Source organism: Gallinula chloropus, assembly GCF_964237585.1.
Source record: "Gallinula chloropus genome assembly, chromosome: 20".
Classification (NCBI taxonomy): Eukaryota; Metazoa; Chordata; class Aves; order Gruiformes; family Rallidae; genus Gallinula; species Gallinula chloropus.
Genome location: NC_140105.1, coordinates 3,248,122 through 3,275,501, shown reverse-complemented (window position 1 = coordinate 3,275,501; position 27,380 = coordinate 3,248,122). Strand labels below are relative to the sequence as shown.

The 27,380-nt window shown below is 44.3% G+C and overlaps 1 protein-coding gene across 1 annotated transcript; it reads left to right on the top strand.

Moving 5' to 3' along the window:
- Nucleotides 1-3,143: 3,143 nt before the first annotated feature.
- RAB40B (RAB40B, member RAS oncogene family) lies at nucleotides 3,144-24,294 on the top strand. Its single transcript, XM_084273457.1, has 6 exons — nucleotides 3,144-3,773; nucleotides 19,415-19,475; nucleotides 20,652-20,712; nucleotides 21,794-21,871; nucleotides 22,351-22,573; nucleotides 22,989-24,294. The coding sequence occupies exons 1-6, from the start codon at nucleotides 3,632-3,634 to the stop codon at nucleotides 23,258-23,260; spliced, it is 837 nt and encodes a 278-aa protein (XP_084129583.1). The 5' UTR covers nucleotides 3,144-3,631; the 3' UTR covers nucleotides 23,261-24,294.
- The last annotated feature ends 3,086 nt before the right edge of the window (nucleotides 24,295-27,380 follow it).

Here is a 27,380-nt window from a genome sequence, read left to right as displayed (position 1 = left end):
GATGAAAACATGAGCAAAGCCAGAGGACCTGTTCTTACTTGTTGCAGAAGCAAAGAAGGTTTTTTTTTCTCAGAGTTAATAGTTTGGCTTTATCGTCCTCTCTTTCTGCTGCAGACTGTGCCAGATTGCCAGGGAGTTTTGTTGGTCACAACTTTCTTCCCATCAACCAGAAGTTCAGGAAGAACATTCTTTTTTTATATATATATATAATTTTAGTAATAATAAGAAATTGTGCTCTTTGTGAGGGTGAAAAAGTGGGTGGTTTTCCATAAATATAGCTGTTTGTAAGGGTTTTTTTAAATCTTGATCAAAAGAAAAATAGTATTATTTACAGTTCTTAGTTTAGTTTTATGGCAAAGTGAAAGAGCAATAAACATGTCATTATTTCTCCTTTCAGCTGCCCCTAACCAGGTGATTTTAATGCTTCAGAGTGGGTTAGCAAATGCATTTTCTTCTATATTACTCAGACAGGTGATGGGTTAAAGATTTGTGGGCGTATTCTAGCTGACTAGTTCCTGTATAAAGTATAACCATGAGCTGCCCTCAAAATAAACCTGGGCTTGGCACAGATTTACATTCTAAACATGATTACACATAAATGTCAGATAAGTGGAAATATTCAGGGAAGTGGAAACATTCCAGAATTCTGCTATTTATGGCATCAAAAACAGAATTTCAAAAGCAATAGTTCTTCATTTTCAACAACTAAAAAACACTTCATATTTTTTGATTTAAAAATAAGGGCAAATGACCTTTAATTGCCAAGTTTATTGTTATGAAAATGCTTGAGGGTTTTTCTTCACTCTTCCTTAGTGAACTTTGGGGAAAAAAATCAAACATACCATTTCAGTAACATAAGATGCAATGATTAGGTTGTACTTCAACATTTTTCTTAGGGCATCTCAAAGCACTCTGCTGAAATTTGTGCCTAAAAACCCATGGCACCCTTTTGTAATAGATGCAGCCAACAGCTGTGATAGGTCTGGAAACCTGAGGCAGAAGGGCTTTTGAATAAACCAGCCAACTTTGTAAAGGAAGTCTGCATTAGAACTGGGATTAGAGCACTGGTTTCCTGGTGCCCAGGGCTGTACTCCAGCTGTCTAGAAGCTGCTTCCACAGGAAAAGTACAAATGACTACTACGACTGCATTTAGCTTATCTCCAAACTAAAATAGAAGCTCTGACAGATGACGCATCTGGAAGAATAGCACGTCTCTCTTACCATAAAAAGTCTACATGCAGAACCACTGGAACCAGGGAGACTGGGGTTTATTGCTGCAAAGTTCTCTTTCTAACCTCCAGCAGGACTTTGATTCCATAAAGTGATGACTGGATTATGGAGGTGCAATTATTGGATGCATGATTATGCCGGAGGGAATATTGCCTCTCTGACAGTGGGAATGTGGTGCTTCCACGTCCATGGGTGAATGCCACAGGACACATTGTACTCTTCAGTTTGCACTGGACCCTGAATTAAAATAAGCATGTTGCATCTTTTTTTTTAAGAGAGCAGTAAATTGGCATTGCATCATAACCATAGAAACAGGCATTATTAGTCAAGGACTTCATTTTTTCTTTGGAGTAGAAATATGGAATATAGACATACTGCTTTCAATTTAGGGCTTATGTTTGACTGCAGATAATGCAGACTAAGTCCAGCTGTGTGGTGTGTTGGGTTTTTTTCCTAGTGAACTAGGTGTGAATTAGTGTGTGTGGGAGGTGGGGTCTGGTAAAAAGACGACATAGAGACGTTGAAGTTGGGATTTTTACCTGGAGTAAAAATTGTGCCTACAGCTCCATTTTTTTAATGTCTGTTTCAGTCTGTATAGGTTGTGTTTGTATACCAGTTTGACACTGGTAAATTCTTTATTCATATTTGGGAATTAGGGGTAACAAGATTTTCTTAAAGAATTTATTAAAATCCTGTGTTCTGGCAGATACACTCCAACCAACCAACGAGGCCATAAAGGGCCTGGTGCAGAGCTTGAGCAGTAAACATGCATTAGGATAAGGTTAAAGTAACTAGGTTTTCCTGTCAGTTTTTGGTCAGTCTCTTGCAGTTCTTCTCACTGGCCAAACATCTGGGGTAAGAGATGATGCACTGATGCTTCAGAAACCTGAGGAGTTAATTCTAATGGCACACAAACAGTGACCAAGAATGAGCCCTTTCCCTCAGCTCCCTGCGTGCTTCATTGTAGCATACGTTTTGCAGTATTGGTAAGGGGTGGGTAGGCACTTGGGTTGACGTTCGTCAGGCTGAATGACGGACTGGCAGGAAACCTGAGCTTTGCTGACGTCTCAGCCGAGTCTCATCCCTGTTGTGTACAAACGCGGTGCTACTGGAACACAGGGAGTGAGAGGCAGAGCCAGCCAACGCTGGGGTGGGTATGATGAGAAAAGAACATGTCTGTTCCGGCTGTGCATATCCTAGAATGAAGACTGAGGTGTGCAGAGTGAGTGACAGCTGAGGGCCACAGCTGCGCCTGGGGCAGCCCTGCCGCTTGTGCAGTTCCCTGCTTGGGGCCAGTGCAAAGGCCAGACAGGTGCCCTACACCGGAACTGCTATTATCTTGAACAGGCTTCTCCCCACCATTTCTCCACCCCCCTACCTAAATCCCAGTGCCGTTTGTCTCTCTGATACAACGCGGTTATCGCAGACCTGGGGGAGGAGTCCGCAGCAGTGGTGGCGACAGGGTTCCGTCCCTGCCGGAGCGGCTGAGGCTCGAACCCGCGGTCGCGCTGCTCCGCTCCAGGCAACCTGCGCCGCTCCGGCGGGGAGGTGTAGCTAAGAATGATTGATGGGAGAAAGAACCAATGGCCGCTTCGGAGCGCCCTAGCAACTGAGCTGCTGTGTCCCGCTGGGAACACGAGGAAGGGGGCGGACGATGTTTGCCTTCCCCCAATAGGGGCCGAGGAGGGCGGGGCTAATGCGTTTTGGCGCACCAATAGACGGGGGAAGGGGCGTTGCAGCTCCCTCATACAAGCGGAGGTGGGGCGGGGCTACCACTTTGGCGCGCCAATGAACGCTGAGAAGGGCGGGGGCGGAAACGAACCGCCCAATAGTGGAGTTCGGGGGCGGGGCTCGCTGTTCTGTCAGAGCGCCGCGGCGGCGGGCAGGCTGAGCGGCGGCGTGAGAGGGGCTTCCCGGCGCCGGGCTGGCAGCCCGCGGTCGGGGCGGCAGGTGGAGGAGCGAGGCAGAGCCCCCGCGCCTGACCGCCGCACAGTGTCCGCCCTACCGCCCCTTCGTGTTCCCGGGCAGCGCTCAGCGCCCCGCGGGGAGAGCGTCGGGCCCGCCGTCGGAAGAGACGGTCGGTCGCCTGCGTTCTGTCGCGACACGACGCGCGCTGCCGCCGTCCCCCCGCCGCTGACACCGCCGCCTCTCCTCGTCGCAGGAGGCGCGGCCCGGGAGCCTCCCAGCTCCGGCCGCCGCGCGGGATGGCGCGGCGGGCGCTGCCCCCGCTGTCCTGACGGGACCGCGCCGCCGCCTCGCGCCGCTCCCCCGCGAGCGCCGGGCATGCCGCTGCCTGCCCGCGCCGCTGCCCGCCGCGGTGACCTGGCCCCCCCGGGCCCCGGGATGGGCCGCGGGAGCTGATCCGTCGCGGAGGCCGTGGGGGGGGGGAGCGACGAGGAGGATGAGCCACGTGGGAAGCCCGGCGAAAGCCTACGATTTCCTGCTGAAATTCCTGCTGGTGGGGGACAGCGACGTGGGCAAGGGGGAGATCCTGGCCAGCCTGCAGGACGGAGCCACCGAGTCGCCCTACGGATACCACATGGGTAAGCCGCGTCCCCTCGGCAGCGCGTCCGGCTGCCGCCGCTCCCCGTCTCCCACCGCCGGGTTCTGCAGATCCAGACCCGTGGCAGGGCCGCCGGGCAGTGCTGTCTGCTTCGCGGGCTGCGAAACGGCCAGATCGATAGGTGGGAACAGCTGCCTCTGCAGGTTCTGCTTGATTTACGGAGCTCCCACGTAGTACCAGGGAAGGGTCCGGGCAAAGACACGCTGAACTTGAGGTGTTCAGAAAGGAGGTGGAATTGTTACCAGGGTTTCAAATCCTCAGGTGATCGCATATGCAAACCTATCTAGCAGCTCAAGTTTAAAGGAAATGCCTTAATCCACAGACTGTATTGATAAAAGTAAGAGGAATTATCTTCCTAAACAGGTTTTTTTTTTCCATTCTCAACGTTAATTAAAGGGAAATACTACTAAAAATGCTTTTTCTAGGAAAGGATCTTTGTTAAACAGCAAAGGTATTTGCTGTGAAGCTGCTGTCACTGGAAGCAGAAAGGGAGATCTTTGTCTTTCTCCCTTTTTTTTTTCCACTGTCATGTTCTTAATATGGGAAGAGTAGCCCTTTAAGATCAAGGTTCATGTTTGTACTGTTGTTTTCCTTAAGCTTTTTAAAGGGCAAGACTGAAGAGCCTCATCCCATGCCAGATATATTCTGTTCACAGAATAGGGAGTTGTGAACATTGCAGACTGATTTAAAACCAAGCTAACGGCTCAGGGGGGAAAGAGGATTTCTACTTTCCTTCCTTTCTTCCTTCCTTCCCATTCTCCTCTCTTCACTCCCCCAATCTCGCTTGCCTAGAACACAATCTAGTTTCACTTTTCTTTTTTTCCCTTATGCAAATCTATGATGTGGCATATTAAAAAGCAAATTATCTTGTCAAATTGCACAGTGCCTGTGTAAGTGTGACTAGTTAATTCACTGGGAGGCTTTCCACTGATCTGTTATTATGTTGAGTTTATAGTACTGATTCATCGTGAAGAACTGGAGGGAGGGAGAGAGGAGCGTTCTCTGTACCACTGTTCATGAGTCAGACTGTACCTTGAAGGCATCAACGTACATTTGAAGATGTTTGCTGAATAGTTTTGTTAAACTGCTCCTTGGGATGTTGCTGTATTCTTCGTGCTTTCAGGTGGCTGGGGAAAAGGGACCGAAATCTTGGGGATCGTGTGCTGGTCTGGCTCTGTTCTGTGCACATGATCTAGTTCATAAATCCTCTAAGAGCCCTTCAGTCTCCATGTATCTTGACATAACTGAGAGAGAATGTTTAACCAGCTCCTGAGCTCATCAGTCTTACTTCACACTTTAGCAGGAAAGCCTTGTGATGCTTGTGGTTTTGCTCTTTAAAAATATTTAAATTGTGTGGCCAACACTATTACTCTGTTCATTGATTTCTTGACAGCCAAGAAGTACAAGTACTCTTCTTAATTATTTTGCAAGCACTTACCACGCAGCCTGGAAATTCTTCATCCCTCCTACCAACTTCAAAATGTACACATGCAAATTGGTAAATGTTATGGTCTGTAAACTCTTCACCTGGGGCATCTTATCTTCTGAACTGTACCAGGTTAGGCAAATACAGCAATTCAGGACCTCACAAACGCTGCTACACCGAAGTCACTGTTTCAGAGAGACTGGAAGTTTAGCCTCAAAAAGATGTCTGCAGAGAGGAATGTGAGTTAGGAGAGGAGGGCAGACGTAACAGATGGCATGGTAGTAAAATATGGAAGGAATATAATCTGAATTTTAATTTTATGCTTCTAGTGCCATAATTAAGAATTGTTGTACGTGCTGAGCCTCAGTGTTTACACAGTCGTGCTGTCTGGTCTCACTTGAGGAAGGGTTTGAACTGTGAAAGTCTATAAAAATTATTTTATCACTCTTCAATTTATTATGATCTTGAATGCATTAAACTTGAAATACTTTTGAACATTGCCTGTAGGCTGCCCAGTTTCTGTGGTTGTCTGTGTCCAATATCCCTTCTCTGCCTGTATCCCTCAGCCTTTCCTACATCATTTGAGTGTGGCTGCGTAGGACGCAGCTGTGAGGAATCTCTGCAGGCTCAGGGACTGTGAAAATAGAGATGCAGAGAGATAGAGCTAAACATCCTGTTGGTATTATGAATCACTTTCTAATTTAACTTGATTAAAAAGCTTGATAAACACTGACTTCTTCACTATTTTCAAGTCCTCACTTAACTGCTAGGAGGAACCACTTTCACCAAGCCAGCTATGTCTCTGAATTGGAAAGAGAAAGTCTAGTGGTATGATGTACATGTGGCACATTTTGACAGGAGCCAAGCTTTGAAATGACAAAACACTTGTTGTGGAGCTTGTTGGGTTTTTTTCCCATCATGTTCCTGAAGGTTCTGTGTACAGCTGCATACCTGTCTCATGTCAACTCTATGGATGCAAACTTGTATGAACCACAAATTAATTCTTCACAGGCACTTTCTTAACTATTCGGAAATAAATCTTCCATCTTTCTCATTCCCAGGGAAATACAGCAGTCATATGTCTTGCTATTTTTTGTCAGTACACAAAAATGATATGAAATCTGGAGATGGGAAGGAAAGCCAGCACTGTGTCAAGTCCTTGCAAGCTGTTGCTGGTCTACAAGCTGTGGTTTGAAAGCATTTGGCATAGTTCAGCTATTAAGGAATATAATACCTTCATCTCTGAATTTTTCTTAATGACTAAAGGGCTCTGGGTTGGAGAGACGAAGAGAAGGAGCTTTATTAGCATAACAAAGTAAGGACTGCCATGGAGGATGCATTGGTGAGCATGTTGCATAGACATAACTTAGCAGTTATCCTGGAGATGGGCAGCTAGGCAGTAAGGTTAGTTGTCTGGGTAACTTGCCTTCATGCTTCTCCCACATCTTGCTCAAAACTGAAATTACTATAGATTGGATACACTTTGCCTCTAACATGGTAAGAAAAACTGCCCAAAAATGAGCTGAAGAAACTTTGCTTTTAAGCATTGGTAGGTTCTCATCAGAATAAATTCAGAAAGATAATTGCTTCTGCACTGAACAGAATACCCTAGATGTGCTGTCACTAGGTAGACAAATATTTTGATGTTTAGCCCTAACAGACTTCTATTCAGCTGGGTTCTGGTTTTGCTTTCCTCCTAACATATGCTTGCAGTGTGATTGCTTGACACAGGGACTGAATGGAATTATTGTTCAAACCTGTGTACTCCTTTTCTTGCAGGAACATCAGGTTTAAACTGACAAATTGCTTCTCATCCTTTCTCATCTCTCTGCCTTCTCACATCACTCTTGAGTTCATATCACAGTTGTTTGTCTTCCCATAAATTCTGTCTGTCCTTTGACCGGCAGCTTCGCTGGGGTATTGGTTGTCTCATCTGAATGCTTGAAGAGATCCTGGTGTTGTAGTGGTTGTGGGTGTTAATAAGTGGCTGTCTGGATCGTGAAGTGGTTAGAACACAGGCCTGGAGTGTGGAAGTCCCAGCCTCAAACAGACCTTAATGGGGAGAGCTGGATCATCTGGATGGGGTAGTTGTCGGCTGTTCACATCCCCACAGACAAACTTACAGCTCAAGGTGTCTCTTCCTGATAATACACAGGTCAAAGCCATTCTTTGGTGTGAAGCTGGTGTAAAGCTTGAGTGAATGGGCCTAAGTAAAACAAGGGAACAGGAGGAAATATTCACCTTGCTTGATTTAACAGAGCACTAGAAATCCCAGGCCTGCCTCACAGCATATGGGTTTTCATGTGTTTCCTCAAACCTTTAATACAGCTAGTTTTACTTCATCACACACTTTCTTCTACTCACCCATTTTTCTTCAGTTTAATGTATTAATGTTTTTTTCTTTTCATACTGCTTAGAAGTGCAGGTGGCACACACTCACATCCATCTCCTGGACAAAAAGTACTCCAGTCTTACAATTGCATGAAGGTCAGAAGCTAGGTCATCTTACAGTGGGGAGGTTTTGAAACCCATTAAATTATTCCTCTTCCTAGCTCTCTCCTCACCCAGCCATATTGGATGGGGAAAAATCAGGAACCGTGTGTGCATGTGTGTATTTGAACCAGGTATCTGTTTACCTTGTTCTTTTCCAGTGACTTGCCTTTATGTTTCTTAACAAAGCCTATTCACAGCCACCAAAAAAAAGACCAAACAAAGCAACCACCTAAATTTTGGCTAGGCACATTATTGTATTGCAGTTTCAGAATGAAGAAGCCTTGAAATTTTAACATCAGACGGATGCTTGTCAGATCCCTGGCTGAAACCAACCTGCACACACTTGTCTGAATTTGATATCTGCTATTGCTACAAGTAATACTCTAGATTGTTGTGGCAAGAGGCTGCAGCAATAGCTTCCTTTCATCTCTGTCTTCTTCATGCATTCAACAGCACGATGTACTGTCTCAGGTCCCCTTGGGCTACTCATACACACACCCCTTCCCACCCTTCCCCCTCTATTTTTCCATAGATAGGAGGGATTGGGAAAGTGACTGTGAAAACAAAATTACCGTGAGGCTCCCAGACAAGTGCTCAACATGAAAGACAAAGTCCAGGTTATTTTGAAAAGTGGTCAGACTTCAAGGTAATTGAGTCCTTTTAAGCTGCTTTGGCCTGACCAAAATTGTGTTTGCCTGTGCAGGATTAAGTTTGAGCCAGTATGTTTGTTAAATTACATTTACATATTGCTGTACATTTGGTTTTGTTCTGGGGGCTAAACAAGAATGGAAAATGGGATTATGAATAGAAATTGGCTAACTTCAGAAGTTTTATTTGTATCCCATTTTATTCAGCTCTTCTGAGCTTTAATATGAGACTGAAATATGAAACTAATGCAATATTTACACAAGTTACTTGGCTTAGGCTAGTGTTTATATGCTGGTTTTATTTAAGAATCATCTAAAATGTAATGCACCAAACAAGTTTGGGTTGAGCTTGCTATGCTTTTTTTATCCACATCTGTTGATCCAGAGGAACACACCTGTACAAACAGTGTTTCCTTTCTTTTATGTCTTCACATGTTGTAATATGGAATGTGCACTGGGCAAGCTAAGTATCAAATACCCCAGTCAGAGCTACAAGTTCATCAGGGAAGGGAAGTGAAGCTGTTGTTACAGATCCCTGTGGTTTAACCCATCCAGCATCCAACACAGCCACACAACCCCCTCATGCAGTTGGATGGGGAGGGAGAATTGAAGAGGAAAAAGGTAAAACCTGTGAGTTGATGCAAAGGGAGTTTAACAGGACAGAAAAGGAAGATGCTAATGATAAAAGAATATACCAAACAAGTGATACACAGCACAATTGCTTACCACCTGGAGCCGATACTGAGTTCTGGAGCCACACTGCCTCCCTGCCAGCCCCCAGTTATACATGGAACATGATGTCATATGGTATGAAATATCCCCTGGGGTCAGCTGCCCTGGCTGTGTCACCTCCTGGCTTCTTGGGCACCCCCCCATCTCCTCGTTGGCAGGGCAGTGTGAGAAGCTGAGAAGTCCTTGACTGCTTGGCAACAACTGAAGTATTAGTGTGTTATCAACATTATTCTCATCCTAAATCCCACACACAGCACTGTACCAGCTACTAGGAAGAAAGCTAACTGTCCCAGCCAAAACCATGACACAGATCAAACATTTATTGACATACAATGTATATCTAATGTCCACTTTTTCCTAAAGGCAAGACAGAATTATGTCAGTATTGACTGTGACTTAGGGCAAGTCTGAAAAAACATTAGTGTTCACAACCAGTCATGTATCTGAATTGTTACTCAAATCCATGGGAAGCTACTTACTACAAAGTTAAGATGCCCAGGAATGGAGGGGGCTTAAAGGTTCAGAACTAACATGACTCTATCCAGCAGTCTGTAGAATGTCACATACCAGCTCTTGGAGCTGGGGAGGATAAGCAGAAAAGAGAAAGTGTCATCAATAAGGAGCTGTGCCAAGTGACAAAGTGTGCTAAGAACAGCTGCCTCAGGCTTTCATGTAGTACATACCTGCTTCTGGTATAATTACATTCTTGTTTGATATGTTAATTAGACTGTTACTGCTTACTGGTAAAAGAGGGTAGGTGGTGTGTTCAGCTGAGATGGGATCTGATCAGTGATCCTTTACAGGAGGCATGGGATTTTAGAACCCTAGATGTTATTATACCTCTCTAAGGAAGCAGAACACATCTGATTCATGAAATGTTCAGATTGGCTGAACTGTGCTCAAGGCAAGGTGAGAATCCTCCCAAGGACAGAAGAGGAGCTCTTCTCCAAACAGGGGAAGGACAGGTAGGACCTGGCAGGACAAACCCCCATACATGCATCCAGGATGCTTCTGTCCAGTCAGTATTTTTTCACTGTTCTGTAGGCACATAAGCAGTGAAGAATAAATATTTTGGAATCATGCTTGTTGTCAGAAGCAGGAAAAGCTATTTATTGTTCATGAGATGTAGTCTTGTGCTAAGCTGGAAGCCAGTATGACAGCTTTGCTATTTTTCTGTGGTGTGTGGGATTTGCCATTGAAGGGTGCTGACATGAAAACAGGGTGTGAAATCAACAAGTGATGTCAGAAGATGGAGGTGACTAAGCAATAGCTGGTGAACGTGAGGAAGGTAGAAGAGCCAGGGCTGTGTTACTCCAGAGTTACCCTGGACATTAAAATTGTGTGTCATGTTGGATTTTAAAGTAGAACCTGGTAGTTTAATATGCAGAGGTGGAGTAGCTATGATGAGAATTTCTGGAATGGAGATTTCCATCTGGTTCAAAGAGTGACTTACTTCTAAGTTAGGAACATAAGGAGTGTTGTCTTGAGCTCATTTAGCCTAGCACTGTTAAAAATGGTAACAGAGATCCCATTTAGGAAGAACATGCAAGCCTGGCTGTGATCTGAGGTCTGCTTCCCTCGTGTGCCTTCCAGCCTGCAGAGTTTTTTACAGCTACTTCATTTGTGAAAATGGATACTGTGTGTATTGGTTTTTGATAATTATAACTTTCTATGGATGTTTCCCTAATTTATATAAAGAAACCTTTTTGCTATGTGTTACTTTTATACCAGGGTGAGAGAGATTCCATGTCTTCCTTTGAAACACTCAGTTCTGATTAGGGTAGAGACATTGCTGGGTTGCTATGAGCACCCCAAAACCTGCTCTAAAATAAGATGTTGACTGATGCAAAAACCAAACTGTCCCGAATTTCCTCCAATAACTTATTTTTGGGTCTTGGATTCATGTTCAAATAACAAACTCCAAATGCCACAAATACCTGCTTTAACTGTGTGTGTTAAAAAGGTGCCTGTTCTTTAAGTGTGCTCCAGGGTGCAAAACTGGAGAAAAGGGTCTTGTAAAAATATTTTCATTCTTGGAGCAGAAGATGATAACCTACTTATTGAACATTTCCAATTATTCTTAATATATGGCTAGTTCAAGCCCCATGTGTGTGCAGATTTAAATGTCAAGGAGACTGAATGTGTGACAAGGTTTAAAGGGGAGCTGCAGTCCAAGAGTGACACCTTGCCCTGGATGAATTGCAGGTGATCTTCCACACGTTCATGTGCAGCCCAGTCACTTGTGTTTAATAACCACAGTATCTTTGCTATATGGTGTGTCCAGGCTCATGGTTCAGGTTTTATATTCTGTATGGTGAGGGAACCTTGGCAGTTGTAACTCACTGTTACACTCCTGCCACTGCTCTCATTTTTCCTCTGGGCTGTGCCTTGGTGCACAGAGCCCTACCCTGACCTTATTAACACAGGTTTCCTCATAAGCCCCCATCAGCAGAGCTGAAATAGCAAAGAATGCTTATGTACTCTGCAAGAATATACACTTATGGCAGCTCCTTCAGTATTTGGGGAGTTTATGTTTAATCTGCCCATTTTTATAGAGATTGATTATATATATATGAGCCATTATATATATTTGGATGAAACAGGAACTAGTAAAAGACCCCACAGTTTAAAAGGAAGGAAGGAAGGAAGGAGAGGGGATTTTAATCCATAGGTTTCAAATCCAGATAACTCACCCATTCAGAATTTTAGGGACATCAATGCCTTAATGTACGCCCTGTGCCCTTATACTTTGTTTGCAAGCTGACTTTATGCAGTGGCTTAAAATGGGGTATTTAAGAGCATGAAATGTGAAACTGCCAGCTGGAAAACCCAGAAGGGACCCAGCAGGTCTGGCAGCCTGTTTAATACTCTCTCAAGACTGGGCTGAGGAAAAGAGGCTCACGTAGCTGATGTGTTGTTCAGTGGAATGATTGAGTCAGTGTGAGGAGAGACTTGTGGTACAAAATCTTTAACATAGATATCTGGAAACATATTTATTTCCTAATTGTTTTAGCAATTCCTATTCACAGTGTGTGATCTCAAGCAGCCAGGACTCTGTTCTTCTAAGCTTTCTGTCTGTTTGCTTTGGTAAATACACTCAGTGAAGTCTCTGTAAAGTGAAACTTGACTTTCCAAACCACTTCTGAATTAGCAGGTTGTGGTTTAACTTGAACACGTACTTTATAAGCTAGAAGCATGATAAATGGGATTTTGAACAAGTTCATAACCTCTAAACTTCTTTTCTTCTTCAGTTCAGACAAAACACAGTTCCTTTTAGTTAAGTCTTGGAAAAGAAAGATTCTAGAGTCCAAGAACCCATGTGGGGAAAGGTTTTTACAGAGAGAGTGGTGAAGGGGCTGGAACAGGCTGCCCAGAGAGGGGGTGGGTGCCCCATCCCTGGGGGTGTTCAAGGCCAGGTTGGATGGGGCCCTGGGCAACCTTGTGTAGCTCCAGGCCTGGAGGTTGGTGTCCCTGCCTGTGGCAGGGGGTTGGAGCTCTGTGACCCTTGGGGTCCCTTCCAACCCAGACCAATCTGGGATTCTATGAAACAATTTTTATTATTCTAATTGTCACAATATATTGATCTGCTTAACTGCAAGTGCTTATCAACTTTGAGACTTGATCTAAAGCATAGGGGAGTTTTGGAGAGGTTTGCAACTGTTCTCAGTGAGCTGGTAGGCCTATAGTTCAGAGTAACAGTGGCTGGAGGTTCTTGCAATTCTTCTCATGCCAAGTATTTTTGAGCTGGTTTACTGCTAATGAGGTGTCAGGACATAAAAGGTCATTGTTCTCTTTTGGAAAATGCTGTAAAATGTGAAATGTTGCATCTGTTCTTAATATTTTTATGGGAGGTTTGAAGTTATTCTCCCTTCCAGATCCTGGCTGTATTTCAAACCTAGTGTTGAAGATGTATGTGAGGGCAGGTTCTGTTTGCCTGCATCCCACTTCTTTCTGGGTCTGTAGAATTTGGGAAAAAAGAAAAATCTACCTGCCCTGTGGCCTTTTCCTTCTGCAGCAGGATGATTTGACCCCCACTATTACACTTTATGAGAAAGAAGTATTACACTATACAGATACCCACCAGAACTGAAAATGTTGGGCAATCCACTCATAAAACTTATTCCACTTTTTGGGGGGTCACTGGTCTCAGCCTGACCACGTGCTGGGATCACTGATCACCTCAGGCTCCTTGTTTCACTGGGTTCTTTCACCTTGGTGGAAACAAGGGGTGAGGAAGCAACACCTCATGAGCCTGATCTCTTCCCAACTTAATTCAAACATACTGATCAAACACGCTGAAATAAAGGAAGAACTTTTTTCCTTAGTAATGCTAAAAATAGCATTCCTTTTTCCTGCAGTGCTGCTATTTATAAACAATAACATGTTTATATATAGCAGCTTTCATCTGAGGATGTTAGCTGCAAGTTGTAGTAAACACTGGAGTGACAAGCTTACCCTATGCCTCTGATATCCTTTTATTTTGGGCTGGAAGAAAGGAAATGATGAACACAAGTGCAGAATTGCTGTTTCTTCCTGACTTGGGAGATGAGAACACTATAGAGAATTCTCTAGTAGAATAAATTTCTAAAGTATTGGGTTGTAAAGAAGCTATTATATTGTTGACAAGTGAGAGGAAAATGAAATATTATCTCAGGGTCTTTATTTCTTTTCCTCTTAAAATCAATGAAAATAGATTGTTCATTAGTTTTGGTTGAAAGTTGATTATTAGATGATGTCAAATAGTTTTCTTTCCAAACTGTTGTCTGGCTTGAATGTTTAGTTTTTATTTAACCATCTTAGCAGAAATACTGCAAGCTAAGGCATGATGAAAGAGAGAGAGAAAATACTTAAACTGTTTGCATGTCCTTTTTGGGGAGGGTGTGAATTTAATATGCAAAGTTCTGGCTTGTTTATTTATTAATGCTGACAGTAAGAGGATGAACAGCAACTTACTCAGTTACAGCTTATGTAAATTAGGGGTCTGACTAATGAATTTTTGAGGCTTATGTAAGTTTTGGAGTTTCAGTTGTTAACTTCGTTTTCAGATGAGTATTGGAGTTATGCCATAAAGTTGTGTCAAACTTCTTACTCCCCTACCATTTGTGTTGGTTCTAAGGCCAACAAGTCTGGACTAGAGCCGACTAGAAGTGGTCTGAGATCTCCAGATTTTTAACCTGGTGCCCTGAGACTTTTCACAATTACACAGAAGCTTTGCATAGTGACAAAGAGGTTTGTTTGGGGATTTTTTTTTCCTTTAAGGATAGAGTTATTTTAATCTTAATTCCTTTAAACACTTAAAGGAAAACAGGTGTACTGAAGGACAGATTGAGATACTGGTGTCTGTGACCATAACCAAAATCAGCTATAAAGCTGAGCTTTCAGGTACAAACAGCTTCTGTGGAAAAATGGGGAAATCATCCCATTGTTGAAATGAATGAATTATCTGTGAGACCTTATAATTATCATTTATGGCTTGGTTAATGAGGTGAAGGATACAATGTAGATCTAAAATTTTAGTGTCTGTATTTCAGTGGGAATAGGCAATCTGTGCTTTTCAAACAGATGGCTTTTAGTGCAGTAATTAAGTGTGATGGAGAAGACTGGAATTTGGAAAATGATGATTACTCTGAAATGGCAAGCAGAAGGCAAATATGACTGTCACATAACCTGACCTTTGTGCTTCCATATCAAGAGATACAGTCCAGTTTTATTGCACAGGGTTTCTATCTTTGCAGCCTGATGTTGAAAGCTCAGGGCGTAGTTTTTAAAGCTTAGCTGAATCTTTAATTGAAACCACACTATGGGCTTGACACAGTAAATGGAACTGGAAGTTGTGTCACTTGACAAATATATTCAAAAAAGTTAGAAGTGTGTTCTGAAGAGAGATGTTAGACCTTCACTTGAATGTGTATATGAAAAGCTCTATAGCTGAGGAAACCTTAAGTGGGGAATGATGGGATCATTGAATTCTCATCATGCCCGTGAGGAAATGGGTTTAAGCACTCTCTGAAAGATAAAACTGTGGTTTTGAAGTGTAGTCAACAGTCTTTGAACCTGAAGGATATTTTCAATGAGCTTGGTTAGACAAAAGCCCAGAATCTCATTGAATTTCTACTTCTTTTTTTAATTTTAGATGCTTAATTTTTGGCATGGAAACAGGCAGTGGGAAGGAGATGTTAGTGTGTGTGTGAGAGCACGATTATTGAACGGGTAATTTGGACAACCTGCTGGAGTGAATGATTGCTGGGGAAGGTGTTTAATACTGAAATCTCTGGAAGGCCATCAGGCCATGGAGGCAGGGAGTTGGTGGGGTTTGCTATTACCAATTATGATTTATTATCACTTTGAAGTAGTGTACTGTTTTAATGAAATGTGCAAGGTGTGAGTTTCACACCAGTGATCTACAAGGAACAATTCTGCCTTAAACGTTAAAGAAAGGACACATCAAGAGGAGTAAGTAAGAGCAATGAAACCAGTTCTTGTGGTATTTATGAGCTAAAATGTAATAGGGCACCAGGTGCAGAGATGAAGAGTCACCTATTTCTGTCCTTTCTCAGGTATAAAAAGGGTTGGTTTTAGGAGCATTTTTAAGACAAATGTGCCACTGACTAAAATCTTTGTGCTGAATGGGTAAAACACAGCTCTGGAGAATCTGGCCTTAAAGTTCTTTGGTTCTTCCTGGTTTTCTTTCTCCATTCTCCTATAACTTAGTAAAGTTGAAATACAGATCCAAATCAAGTGCAGAACAAGTTCTAACCATTAAAATATTAGGCTAACATCCAATTCCCATGGAAAACTTTGATGGACAAATCTGGACTTTGCCTGTGTCACGTTGCCAAGATACAACCAATGGTTGGTCGGTAGCCCCTTGCTACAGATTCCCTTCAGATGAGTCAGCCTGTTTTCTCAGTGCTGCAGAGTGAAACAACTGGCTGTTACTCACACTCTACATCATTAACTCCCCATGATTAAACCTAAGAAAAAATATTTTTGTTGTAAATAATGTTGCCTTTGGTGGAACAGAAAATGAGCAACTGAAGGATTCTGCCCTAAAGAGACCTGTCACAGAAGCTAGAAACTTTGATACGCTGCTGTAAGCTTCAAGAGAACCAGAAATTGACTGGAAGCCTTAAAATAATCAGTGTGGTCATGGATGCAGTGGGGTTGGTGGTGTGGCAATGGCTGTGAAGCAGTTGATGCAGAGAGGATGCCTTCCCACTTACTGCAGCCCTGACCAAGCAGCTGAATGCGTTAGTGGGGAGTCACTACATTCCTCACTTTGATAAGATTTCTTTTTTTCTCTATATATCTGTTAATTTTGTGTTTGGGAAATAAATTAATAAAAAAAAAAACCCTAACCTATTACAAATCATGAAAATTAAGAAATCCAAACCTTTCAGCAAGGACAGTGGATTGTTTCAGGTTCGTTTCAATTTGTGGCTTTAGGTAAATATCTTTTTATAAAAACATCCATGTGAAAGTATTAAGCACAGGGAGGTTTGGTTCACTTTGCAGCTGAATTTTATTGATTTAGCAGCCTCTTTCTACCCTCTCTTGTACAGGGATACGTTTTTAGTTGCATTTCCAAACAAAGCTATTCTGTCTTACTAAATGAGTGAATAATGTTCTGTAAGGACATTTGATTTCTACAACAGCACAATCCACATCTGTTGGTCTCATTGTTACGGTTTCATGCTGTTCCTGATGATTCATGGCAAAAGGCTTTTTGTTTTGATTCTTAATCAATGGTAAATGCTAATTGCAGAGATGTTCGGGTTGTATTATCAACTGCTGCTATATCTGCATCACAGCTGAAGAATAAGGAAGTTTCTGAATCCATCTCTCTTGGAGAAACACCTCAGATGCTTTCAGAAACAGCAGCTGGTGATAGGGTATTTTCCACACTTCTGCATGTCATAATGCAAAATAGTACTCCTTTTTGTTTATGTGTGTGGCTAAAGATGAGCCACATGCAGTAGTTGATCTTCTGTGGTGCAAAGCACTGCCAGGTTTATTCAGCTGTGTATCCTCCAGCTCTGCAGTGCTCATTTTCCGTGCCTGATATGCCTTTTAACAGTGATGGATGTGCGTGCGCTCTGTGGGATGCAGCAGTGTTTGCTAAACATGGGCTGAGCCTCTTCATTAACTTTAGATAAACTAGGGGAGGTATTTCACCCTGCAGGAAATACCAGCAGTAGCACAGGATGCTGGAATGAGTTACAATGTGTTGTTCAGCGTTTGTTCTGCGTGGTTTATGTTTTCAAGAATTTCTGAAGTGATGAAACTTGTTTTTTCAATGCAGAAACAATTTCAGTGCCCTGGTCTGGTCACTGTGCCAAGCCTTTATCTATAGGCTTTTTTGGGGGGTTAATTTTTTATTTTAACTTGTAGTTTGTAGATTTCACTGTTTCCTAACACTGATGGAGAACTGGCAACCTTTGGCTGATAAATGAAAATAAGCCTCACAGAACTGGTGTGTGTCTTTCCAAATGAATGGCAGAAGATGCTTCGATTCACACAGTGTGCTAAGAGCTTGAAATGCCTATTAGTGCTGTCCCTGCTCCTAGTTCCAGACCTAGTTGGACAAACTCCTTTCCATGAGGAAAAGGAGGTGGGTAAGGCTTCCTTTGCTGTGCTTATTTATGCCAGAGGGTTTTAAACCTATCTTCCTTTACACAACCAGAGATAACTATCAGTGACTGCTCTAAGAGCCTCTTCGTGACAACTGGTAGCAGCACTTAACAATAGTCTACTTACAGGAGCAACAGGAAGTCTATTTTGTTAACTTGGTGACAAAACATGTTTTTAGGCAAAGAGAGGAAAGCTGCTGCATGGTAAGTGTCTCCCAGAGCCAGGCTTGCAGGGGAGACAGGTCTTTGTTTGGTGTTACCAATGCAAACAGAGAGAGAGAAAGAGAGAGACAGGGGTTTTTTAAATATATATATATATAAAAAATATATTAAAATATGTATTTATATAGATAATTTATTTATTTATTAAATTATTATTTACTTATAAAAACTTTTTTGTTCTGGATGTTGATGCCCCCCCATAATTTTACACTTACAGGATCATCTTCAGCTCTGTCATCCCTGTACTCCTGATATAGGGCACACTCTTGTGTGCATTTGTTTTTCCATGTCAGGGTGCTTTTCTCACCCCTTGGTTTGCTTATGCTCTGGAAATAAAGCATCTCCCTCAAGCTACAAGTCTCACTGCATTTCAATACATTTTCCAGAGCTAGTTTCCATGCTTTTTGATGCTTTTGTTTGGAGGACTCTACGAAGAAATCTTCAGTTCAAGAAGTTAACTGTGACACAGCAAAGAAAACATGAGGAAAATGCATTTACCAGTGAAACTGTGTTGCTTGGCTGCACAGCCTGAATGCTCAATGCACACTTCTAAAACAATATTTAATAAAATAAAAGCCTCTCTTTCTTTTAATGCTTCTAGTTATGCAACTTGTGGTCGCAGTACTGAAGCACAGTGTTCAAAGTCACTGACCCTAGCGTGGTGGTGGATATTTTCAAGGGTCAGCTGCAGCTACACAACTGCTGCTGCTTAGTTTTCCCTAATCTAATTGAAGCTAACACACAGATTTTGCTGGAGAAAACAGTAATGCTGGATGTTAGCTTGGTTTTACACAGTTTGCAGTACTTTTTCAGCTCATCTAAAAGAAATGCTGTAGCTTAACTACAAGGTCTGGGTGTGTTACAGGAGGGAACAAGTGCAACCTGCCCTGATCTGCTGGGCACTAACTGCGTATGTCTCGTTGTCAGAGGGAATGGGAAAGGCGGGAAGGCAAAAGCAAAGCCACTTCTTGCACCATCTGCTGCTTTTATATAAGGGGAACACGTGTAGCTGATATAAGAGCTGTCTGTGAGTCAGAGATGATAAAGAAGGAAGAAATAATAAAGGCAGTAAAGCTAGGGAATAGAGGAAGAGGGCAGTGTTTAGCCTGCAGTGGATGTATGAGAGAAAAGGCAAAAACCTCGTTCTACCTTCTGTTGTTGAAAAGAGAGAAACCTCTTTAAGGATGGATGGATGGATAGATAGACAGATAGATAGACAGACAGTCATGATAATCAATAAACCAGATCAGTTATTAGCCTGAGACATCTGTTCAGAGTGGACCAAGTTGAAGTAGTATGAAAGGTCTTTGTGTAACTTGACATGAACAGGTACATATCCATACAGACATCAGAGAGTACTAATGGCCAATACCTTTTGTTTTTTAAGGTCACCTTCTTTGAAATCTCTACCTGTGTGTGTACTGTACACCTGCACATTGCACTAAGGTTTGCACGACTCTCTTCCCTGCAGGTATAGATTATAAAACTACAACGATTCTGCTGGATGGCCGACGGATCAAGCTGCAGCTCTGGTAAGTGTGTGTTCTACCTTTCCTCCTAATTTATATTTCAGAACTCCTCCCGGGCAGGAGTTCTCCCCTATGCTTCATAAGTACTGAGTGAACTGAGATGAGTGAGCTAGGCAGACAGCCCTTTGAGTAAGTCATGCTTTCTCTTTACCTCCATTTTGCATCCCTTTCATGTAAAATGAGGGACCCGACAGTTTCCCTACGTGAGAGATGCACAATAGAAACAGGAGAAAGGCACAAAAGATTACAAGTGCCTTCAAAGACAATAAAATATACTGGTGATGAGAACCAGGAAAGTACCTTAGAAAGCATACAGTGATTGTATAGCAACATCCCAGTAGTAATGGTTGACTGAATAAGCACAGCATTAAAGCAAACAATAAAAGGTGGCATTATTGCTCATATAGTTTCATTGACATGCAATCTGGTGTCATTTATCTTTACAAAAATATGTTGAGAGCAAATAAAATTATTTTACAACAGATATTTTTCCTGTAAAGTAACTTATTTTTCCTTAAAATAACAGATTTTTGTGCTTCTACAATTGACCAGATACAGAAACATGGGCCTTGCATCTAAAGATCTGTAGTTTACCTCAAAAGCTCTTTATGGGATTTCGCTTCTTATCATGTCTTTCACTATAAATTTGATTTTGCTTCCATTCACTTTATGCTGTGATTTTACTTTTTTTTGCAGCATGTATTTCTCAAAATCCATGCTGCCTGTGCTATAACTCTGTAGGGATGCCTCCATCATACCAGGCACATGATGAAGTATTGTTGCTGTAATCAAGAAGTTACTGTTTTTCCATTAATTTCCTTGGTGATAACCATTGTTTCCTCCCACTTCTGCTGTGAAAACAGAATCTTTCTTTGAGCTGAACTGAATGCAAAGTCTAGTGGCACATGTACACTTAACAGCCTTTGTTTTCCAAGGGCAATCACAAGAGTAAAGTTTGAAGTTCTTGTCCTCTTACCCTGAGAAATCTGAGAAATGTAGAGGAAAGGGCAGAACACCAGTGGGGAAAAACTGCTGAGAGCAAGAAGAGCTCTTACCTGTTAATGACTGCTACTGCAGGGCTGATGGAAGAAAAGGTGATAGCTGCCAGCACAGATGAGTTAATCCAGCTGAACTCTTTGCCTACTCCTTCTCAAAATATATATTGTTTATTTTGTCTAGGGATACATCAGGGCAAGGGAGATTCTGCACCATATTTCGGTCTTATTCAAGAGGTGCTCAGGTAAGCAAAGTACAAGTTTCTCAGTGATGAGTAATGGTTGGATGGATGAAAGCAGCAGGCAAACCACCGTGATGGGTTCTGTAGCTCACCTGGAGATTGCATGCTGACTCACTAATAGGCTGAAGATAACATGGAACATGGGAAGTAACAAAAAAGGTCAGGATCTTCTTTTGGAGAGGGGAAATCCATGAGATCAAAGTTGAATCAGGGTAAAATAAGAGTGGTGAGGGGCTGGAACAGGTTGCCCAGAGAAGGGGTGGGTGCCCCATCCCTGGTGGTGTTCAAGGCCAGGTTGGATGGGGCCCTGGGCAACCTTGTGTAGCTCCAGGCCTGGAGGTTGGTGGCCCTGCCTGTGGCAGGGGGTTGGAGCTCTGTGATCCTTGGGGTCCCTTCCAACCCAGACCAGTCTGGGATTCTATGTAAATACAGTGATACATATTCTTCTATCTTCTCTTACCTCAGTGACTTCAGTATTTTGCCTTACTTTGATCATGTAAAAGCTGTACCAATACTTCTTAAAACTCTGTGCCAAGTAAGAGAAATTGGTAACATAAAACTGTCAAGAGTAATGTGACTAATACAAACATAGTCTAAAATGTGATGAAATGGAATGAAAGGAAATTACTTGAAAAAAGAGACCCACTAAAAGTCACTATAGCTTCCTGCTTTGATGTCTTGCTGTAAATCCTGACATGTACTGTGCTGAGGAGTCGCATCTGTTCCGTTCCAGATTTGTACAGAGCCAATGCTCTATACAATCTCCAAGCTACCAACTGTGACCCAAAATGTTTATGTGCTGTGAGTGATTTGTGATGTGTCTATGATCAACCAAATCTGTCTTCTATGAAAATAAATATTTACCAGTACCTTAGAGCCCAAAACAAAGACAAGGTTTCTGCCCCTTAGCTGACCTGTAATCTTCACAGGGAGACGGGGCTTGGTATTACGGGATGCTGAGGTTCTGCTCCACTGAGAAGCTGCTCAGCATCTTACAAGTGTATTTCAGAACAGGAGAATTTACAGGTAGCGTTCTCTGCTATGCCTCTGTTAAACTCAGTGTTTATTTATTTATTTAATACAGGGAGTGATTCTAGTGTATGATATTACAAATCGTTGGTCCTTTGATGGAATTGATCGATGGATAAAAGAAATAGATGAGGTAAGTTCCAGAGTGTCACTGGTCTGTAACGGATGAATAAGACCAACTGCTTATGATAGTTCTGCCTGTTTTCACTGGCATTTGCAGGCAGTGCTTACTACAGAGTTAACCAAGATGCCAAATTTACCATTTTCTTTCTATGTTTGCAGTTCTAGGAAGTTGGAAACAGATCAGCTCAAGTGTCTGATTTCTTTAAAGGTGTTGATGGGAAGCATATGGAGGGCAAAGATTTCAAATTGTAGTCCCACTCTTGCTATAGATCTGCCACATCATCTGTGCAAGTCTGTCTTCTCCAAGGAAGAGATGTTTTTAGATCAGAGAATCACAGAATAATTTAAGCTGGAAGGGACCTCTAGCGATCATCTGGTCCAACCTGCCACTTAGTCTTTTAAATCTTGAAAAAGCATTTGTTTGTTTTAATCAAGGGAAGGGGAAAATGGAAGCCAAGCTATTACTTTTTATTTCTTCTCTTTGCTCAGCATGCTCCTGGTGTACCAAAAATCCTGGTTGGAAATCGCCTTCACTTAGCCTTCAAGCGCCAAGTGTCCACTGAACAAGCACAAGCCTATGCTGAGAGGCTGGGCATGACTTTTTTTGAAGTCAGTCCACTTTGTAATTTCAATATTACAGAGTCCTTTACTGAGCTAGCAAGAATAGTATTGATGAGACATGGAATGGACAGGCTCTGGAGGCCAAACAAGGGTAAGCAATGTATGCTGAAAACATGTACATTTAGTCCTAGCTAAGGTTTATGGTTCATTAATGTAAAATAATTTTCAGAAACTTTAACACTCATGCAAAAACATCAAAACAGAAGAATCAGGAATCCTGTACAATTTGCTTTCTAAACAGAATACGTGTCTGCAGGCACAGCCTGCAGTTCCTGCTTTTGTAGTGAGTAATGTATCTTCTCTAAAACTGAAGTGCTGTATCATCAAAGTATTAAGGCATAAATAGGAAGCTCAAGCCGCAGATACTTTTTCAGATCATGTGTATGTGGGAAAGAGTGTGAGAGGAGGAATGAGACTTCATCCTGGAAGTGCAGAGTGCATGCAGAGTGCTGGGTATGCTACTACCAGGTGGCGATTCTAACACAAGCTTTGTGTCTGTTTCTAAGTCCTGAGCCTGCAGGACCTTTGTTGCCGTGCCATAGTTTCCTGTACCCCTGTGCATCTTGTTGACAAGCTTCCTCTCCCTGTTGCCTTACGAAGCCACCTCAAATCCTTCTCCATGGCAAATGGCCTTAATGCCAGGATGATGCATGGACGCTCATACTCCCTCACATCCAGCAACACGAATAAAAGGAACAGCTTAAAGAAAGCTAAAATTATCCGTCCACCACAGAGCCCCCCAAAAAACTGTGCAAGAAACAGCTGTAAAATTTCTTAAGCTCTCTGTGGGAGAAGGAACCTGGATGGAATCCTCACATGTGAAGCGTTGAACCCAAGGATTCCTTGTTTAATGGTTGAGCTGGGTCTGTGTGTGGCTCACACTACATGGACAACAGTGAGTCTTGTTGTAGAGCTTGTTCATGACAGTAATGCTGCTTTAGAGTGAGTGACATGTTCGGTGCACCTGAAAGGATGTGACGTTTTGCTGTTGGGTTTTCATACTGCAGTTGAGTTGCTGATGTGCATGATGCCATTGTTTTTACTCGTAGGTGTGTTTTCATATAGGGGATGATTATCATTCTGTTGGGTTCTTGATTCCATGAAATCTGGAAAGTGACTGACTGTGTAATTACAGAAAATCCTGTCTTTTCGCACACTTCAAAAAACATGAGAACGAGTCAGTGGTTTGCACATTTGGGCAGAGGTTTTTTTAACTCAATGTATTGTATACATTGTTAAATTCTACCAGTAGTGTGACAAATTCTAGTAATACTGCAACTGTGCATTTGGATTCTTTTGTAAAGCTTCCTTGATAACTTTGAAGCACTAACTTAACTAAGCTAAAAATGTATATAATTATTATGCACATACACAACAAGGTTTTGTCCCATTAGTGTATGTAATATATTTGATAAAAGTTTTTGGTATGTTATTTAATACTTTGGGGAATTAATTTGTGGCTTAAATACTTATTTTTCTGTAAAAAATATATATATAAATAAATTACATTTTATACCACTCTACCAGAAAGTCCTCGGAGGAAAATGCCAAAGACACTGTGGTAAATGGAACATGACTTGAAGAGCTGCTTTATAAGGAAAGAACACTATTTAAAAAATAAATAAATGTTTCTGGAAAAGAAATCCTATGATGCCTTCATTTTAACTGGGCGAGGTTGTCTTTATCTTCCAGTAGAGGAATTTGAAGAATATATGAGCTAGTCACCAAGAATGTGAAATCACCCTAAAAGCATCATGTAATGCTTTCTATACATGTCTTCAAGATTAACCTAAATATGGAAGAATTAATAATACACTGAGTCTTCTTTAAGTTTGTGAATGAATTGTATGACTTGTTCTCCCCAGCAACAATACTCCTTTAAGGTGATCAAGAACTTTATCCCAGTTTCTTCTAGGTGTCTTTGCTGTTGTGAGATACTATCAAGTTAGGAAACAATGATTTTTCTTCTGAATAAGTATAGACAGCCACAGAGACAATTCAAACCAGTAAAATACCCTTTAGGCCAGGGCCTGGCCCATCTCTGCATCCCTAGTTAAAGGGAACAAGCCTTCTACAGACTACATGGCCCGTGGGAGCACTGTGGGAGGCATCCTGCGGGACAGCTCCCCTGATGATAAGCACTCTCCAGCTGCTGCTCTGCCTGCACAGAGGGACCTGAAGACAGGCTGCAGGCAGCAGCACAAAGCTCTTACGCTGCAGAAATTGCTTCTCCACGGCCTAAGAAACTGTACATCACAGCCTGTGCCTGGAAGAGATTATACCTGACTCAAGCATCTGTACTGGGGGAGTGATCTGGTTATGTCTGCCCTGCAGCAATGTGCAGGACAGTTATCCTCCTTGCCCACTGCTGTACTGTTTGCAGCTTGTTTCTTACAACCTCGGCCTCTTCGATCACCAGGTCATGTTTCTGTACGTGATCTGCAGTAAGAATGGCTGGCTGGGGTGAGCACCCCCTCAAGGTCAGATTCGATATTCTTCCTGTCAGCTGTATAAAGGCAGCAGTACTCCTCTCTCCTGGTAATACCTGCAGCAATCCCCAGTAGAGTTAGCAAAGCCTGAGCCTGTAGCTGGAAAGAAGACAAGATTAACTGAAGAAGTGCTTGTTATTTCAAGTACAGTGGCTCCTGACTGCCTCAGGAGACAAAATCTTGTAAAGAAGCAGCGTGGTTGTCTTGCACCTGTGTGTATATCGCTCTGCAAAGCTGCAGCCATTGCCAAACAGGCATCTGCGTGACAGAAGAGCAGGTCACAAATCTCAAAACACAACACAAAGCCATTGAGGTGGAAGGCACAGAAAAGGAAGGGCGTGTGTGTGAAGGACAGGGAATAGCTGTCACTGGGATGGGCTGTCAGATAATTGGCCATGAAGTACCTCAGGGCCGGAGGGCCTCAGCGGGCTGGCTGCTCTGTTATCGGGCCTGAAGTGAATTTGCTATTGGATTCGGGTCAGGTTCTCGTGGCCTTTGGTCTTGACACATTCCACATTTTCAGGGTGGTTTTGTGGGTTCTTGTCGGGCTAGTTAGGGGATTCCCTCTCGTACCATATTTGATCTGGTTTTATCGTCGTTCTTTCCCGCCCAACAGGCAGCCTGGCCTCGCTCTGAGAGCTTCTTGTTGCTCAAGGGCGCCTCACACCTGGGAGGGGAGCGGGTGCTGCCCCGGCCTCGCACCGGGGGAAAGCACCGGCTTTACCAGGCCTGCCTCACCCACCCCAGCGAGGTCAGCAGCCCGGGGTGATTCCCCCGGCGCTGCCGCGGGGGGCTCCCCTGGGAGGAGGAGAAGGCGACACCTCACGGGCCTGCCCGGCCCATGCAGGATCCGAAAGGGTAATGCTATTCGCCCGCCTTCCTCCTGCAGCCCAGGCCCCCTCCCCGCAGGGGGACTCTGCGCCACCCCCGAGCCTGCCGCCCCCTCAAGCCCCCTGAGAAAACCCGTCCCCGCGCCGCAGAGCCGATCCCCGTCCCGCCCCTGTCCCTCCGCCATGCCCCCGCCGGGGCGTGGCTCGGCACCACTCGATTGCTCGGCGCTCCTCGCCCTGGCGGGTGGGTAGTTTCCGCGTTCGGCGGCGCTGCCTGGCAGGGTCGGAAGCAGCCGCCGGCCTGTCCGCCGCGGCTCGGCTCGGCTCGGGCGGGATCCCGCGGGCTCCCGCGGCGGGGCTGTGGCGGGCGGGAGGGCGCCGCCGCCATGGTGTAAAGCGCGTCAGGGGAACGCGAACGGGCAGGAGCCATGAACCTGCTCCCGGCCAACCCGCACGGCAACGGGCTGCTCTACGCCGGCTTCAACCAGGACCACGGTGAGATGGCGAGGCCAGGCCGGGCTGGGGCGGGGGGGTGGAGGGGCGAGCTGCGGGGCGCGGTGCAGTGAAGGGAGCGGGCCCCGCCCGGCCCGCAGCCCGGGTACGGCGCGGAGTTAGGCGGGGGCTCTTCTCTTCTCCCCAGGGCCCTGCCCTGGGCAGCCGGTTTGTGCCGGTGGAGGGATGGCGGCTCGCGGTTGGGAGCCCGGCGGAGGGAACCGCCTGGAGCCGGTGAGGGGAGCACGGCGCCGGCTGCGGGCCTGGCGCGGCGAGGAACCGGGACGCGGCGCGGGCGGCCTCGGGTGCGGGAGGGCGGGCGGGCCCCCGGGGCCTGCGGACCCGTCCCTCGTGAGGCGGCGGGCGGGCCGGGCGCGCTGTCCCCGGTCGTGTCTCCCTTCCCTGCCCCGCTGCGCTGACAGGACGCCCGGGGTCCGGTCGCTGCGGTGGCTGTAGCCCCTTCCTCAGGCAGGCAGGGAGGCTGCGTTGGCAGGGGCTCCAGCCGCTCTCCTCGGGCTCCAGCTCTGGCGCTTCGGGGAGAGCTGGTCGGTCGGAGCGGGGGCAGAGGAGGAGGAACAGGCGCGTGTAGCGAGCGCCTTGAAACGCGTCCGCCTCTCCGATGGGGATGTGGTGCGGGCTGCGAGTTGAGCTGCTTAAAATTGGCTGGTCTCCCTCGTGCAGCTGCTCAGCCTGCCTTAAGTCCCGTGCTCAAAGGGGTGTTCTTTCGAACCCGCCTTACCCAAAAGGTAACGCACAAAGCGGCGCTGCCTCAGTGTGAGTACTTTGCATTCGAGATGAATGTGGTAATTTCTCTTTCTTTTGCCTGATTCGTATTCTAAACGCGGTGGTTATAAGTACTGCTCCTTGGCAGGCAAGTAGAGGGGGACACGGAGCACTGAGAAGCTTCAGAGCTGGTTATTCCCTGGTTTATTTTCCTTTCCTTGTTGGAAAAGGGAAGGCCTTTTCTGGGAGATGGTGTGCGTGTGCCTTGTCTGGCGTTTGCAGTGTAAAAATAGCCCTGGTCTTGTGAGCAAGTGTCAGTATTGTGGAATAAGGAATAGGTCACTATTTTGTAACATCCTTTTGT

Excerpts from the sequence above, each read along its gene's own strand:
- RAB40B (XM_084273457.1), top strand. The coding sequence starts at position 3,632 with ATGAGCCACGTGGGAAGCCCGGCGAAAGCCTACGATTTCCTGCTGAAA. Across the intron at positions 20,713-21,793 it reads CTTATTCAAGAGGTGCTCAG|GGAGTGATTCTAGTGTATGA; the intron begins GTAAGCAAAGTA and ends TATTTAATACAG. Across the intron at positions 21,872-22,350 it reads GGATAAAAGAAATAGATGAG|CATGCTCCTGGTGTACCAAA; the intron begins GTAAGTTCCAGA and ends CTCTTTGCTCAG.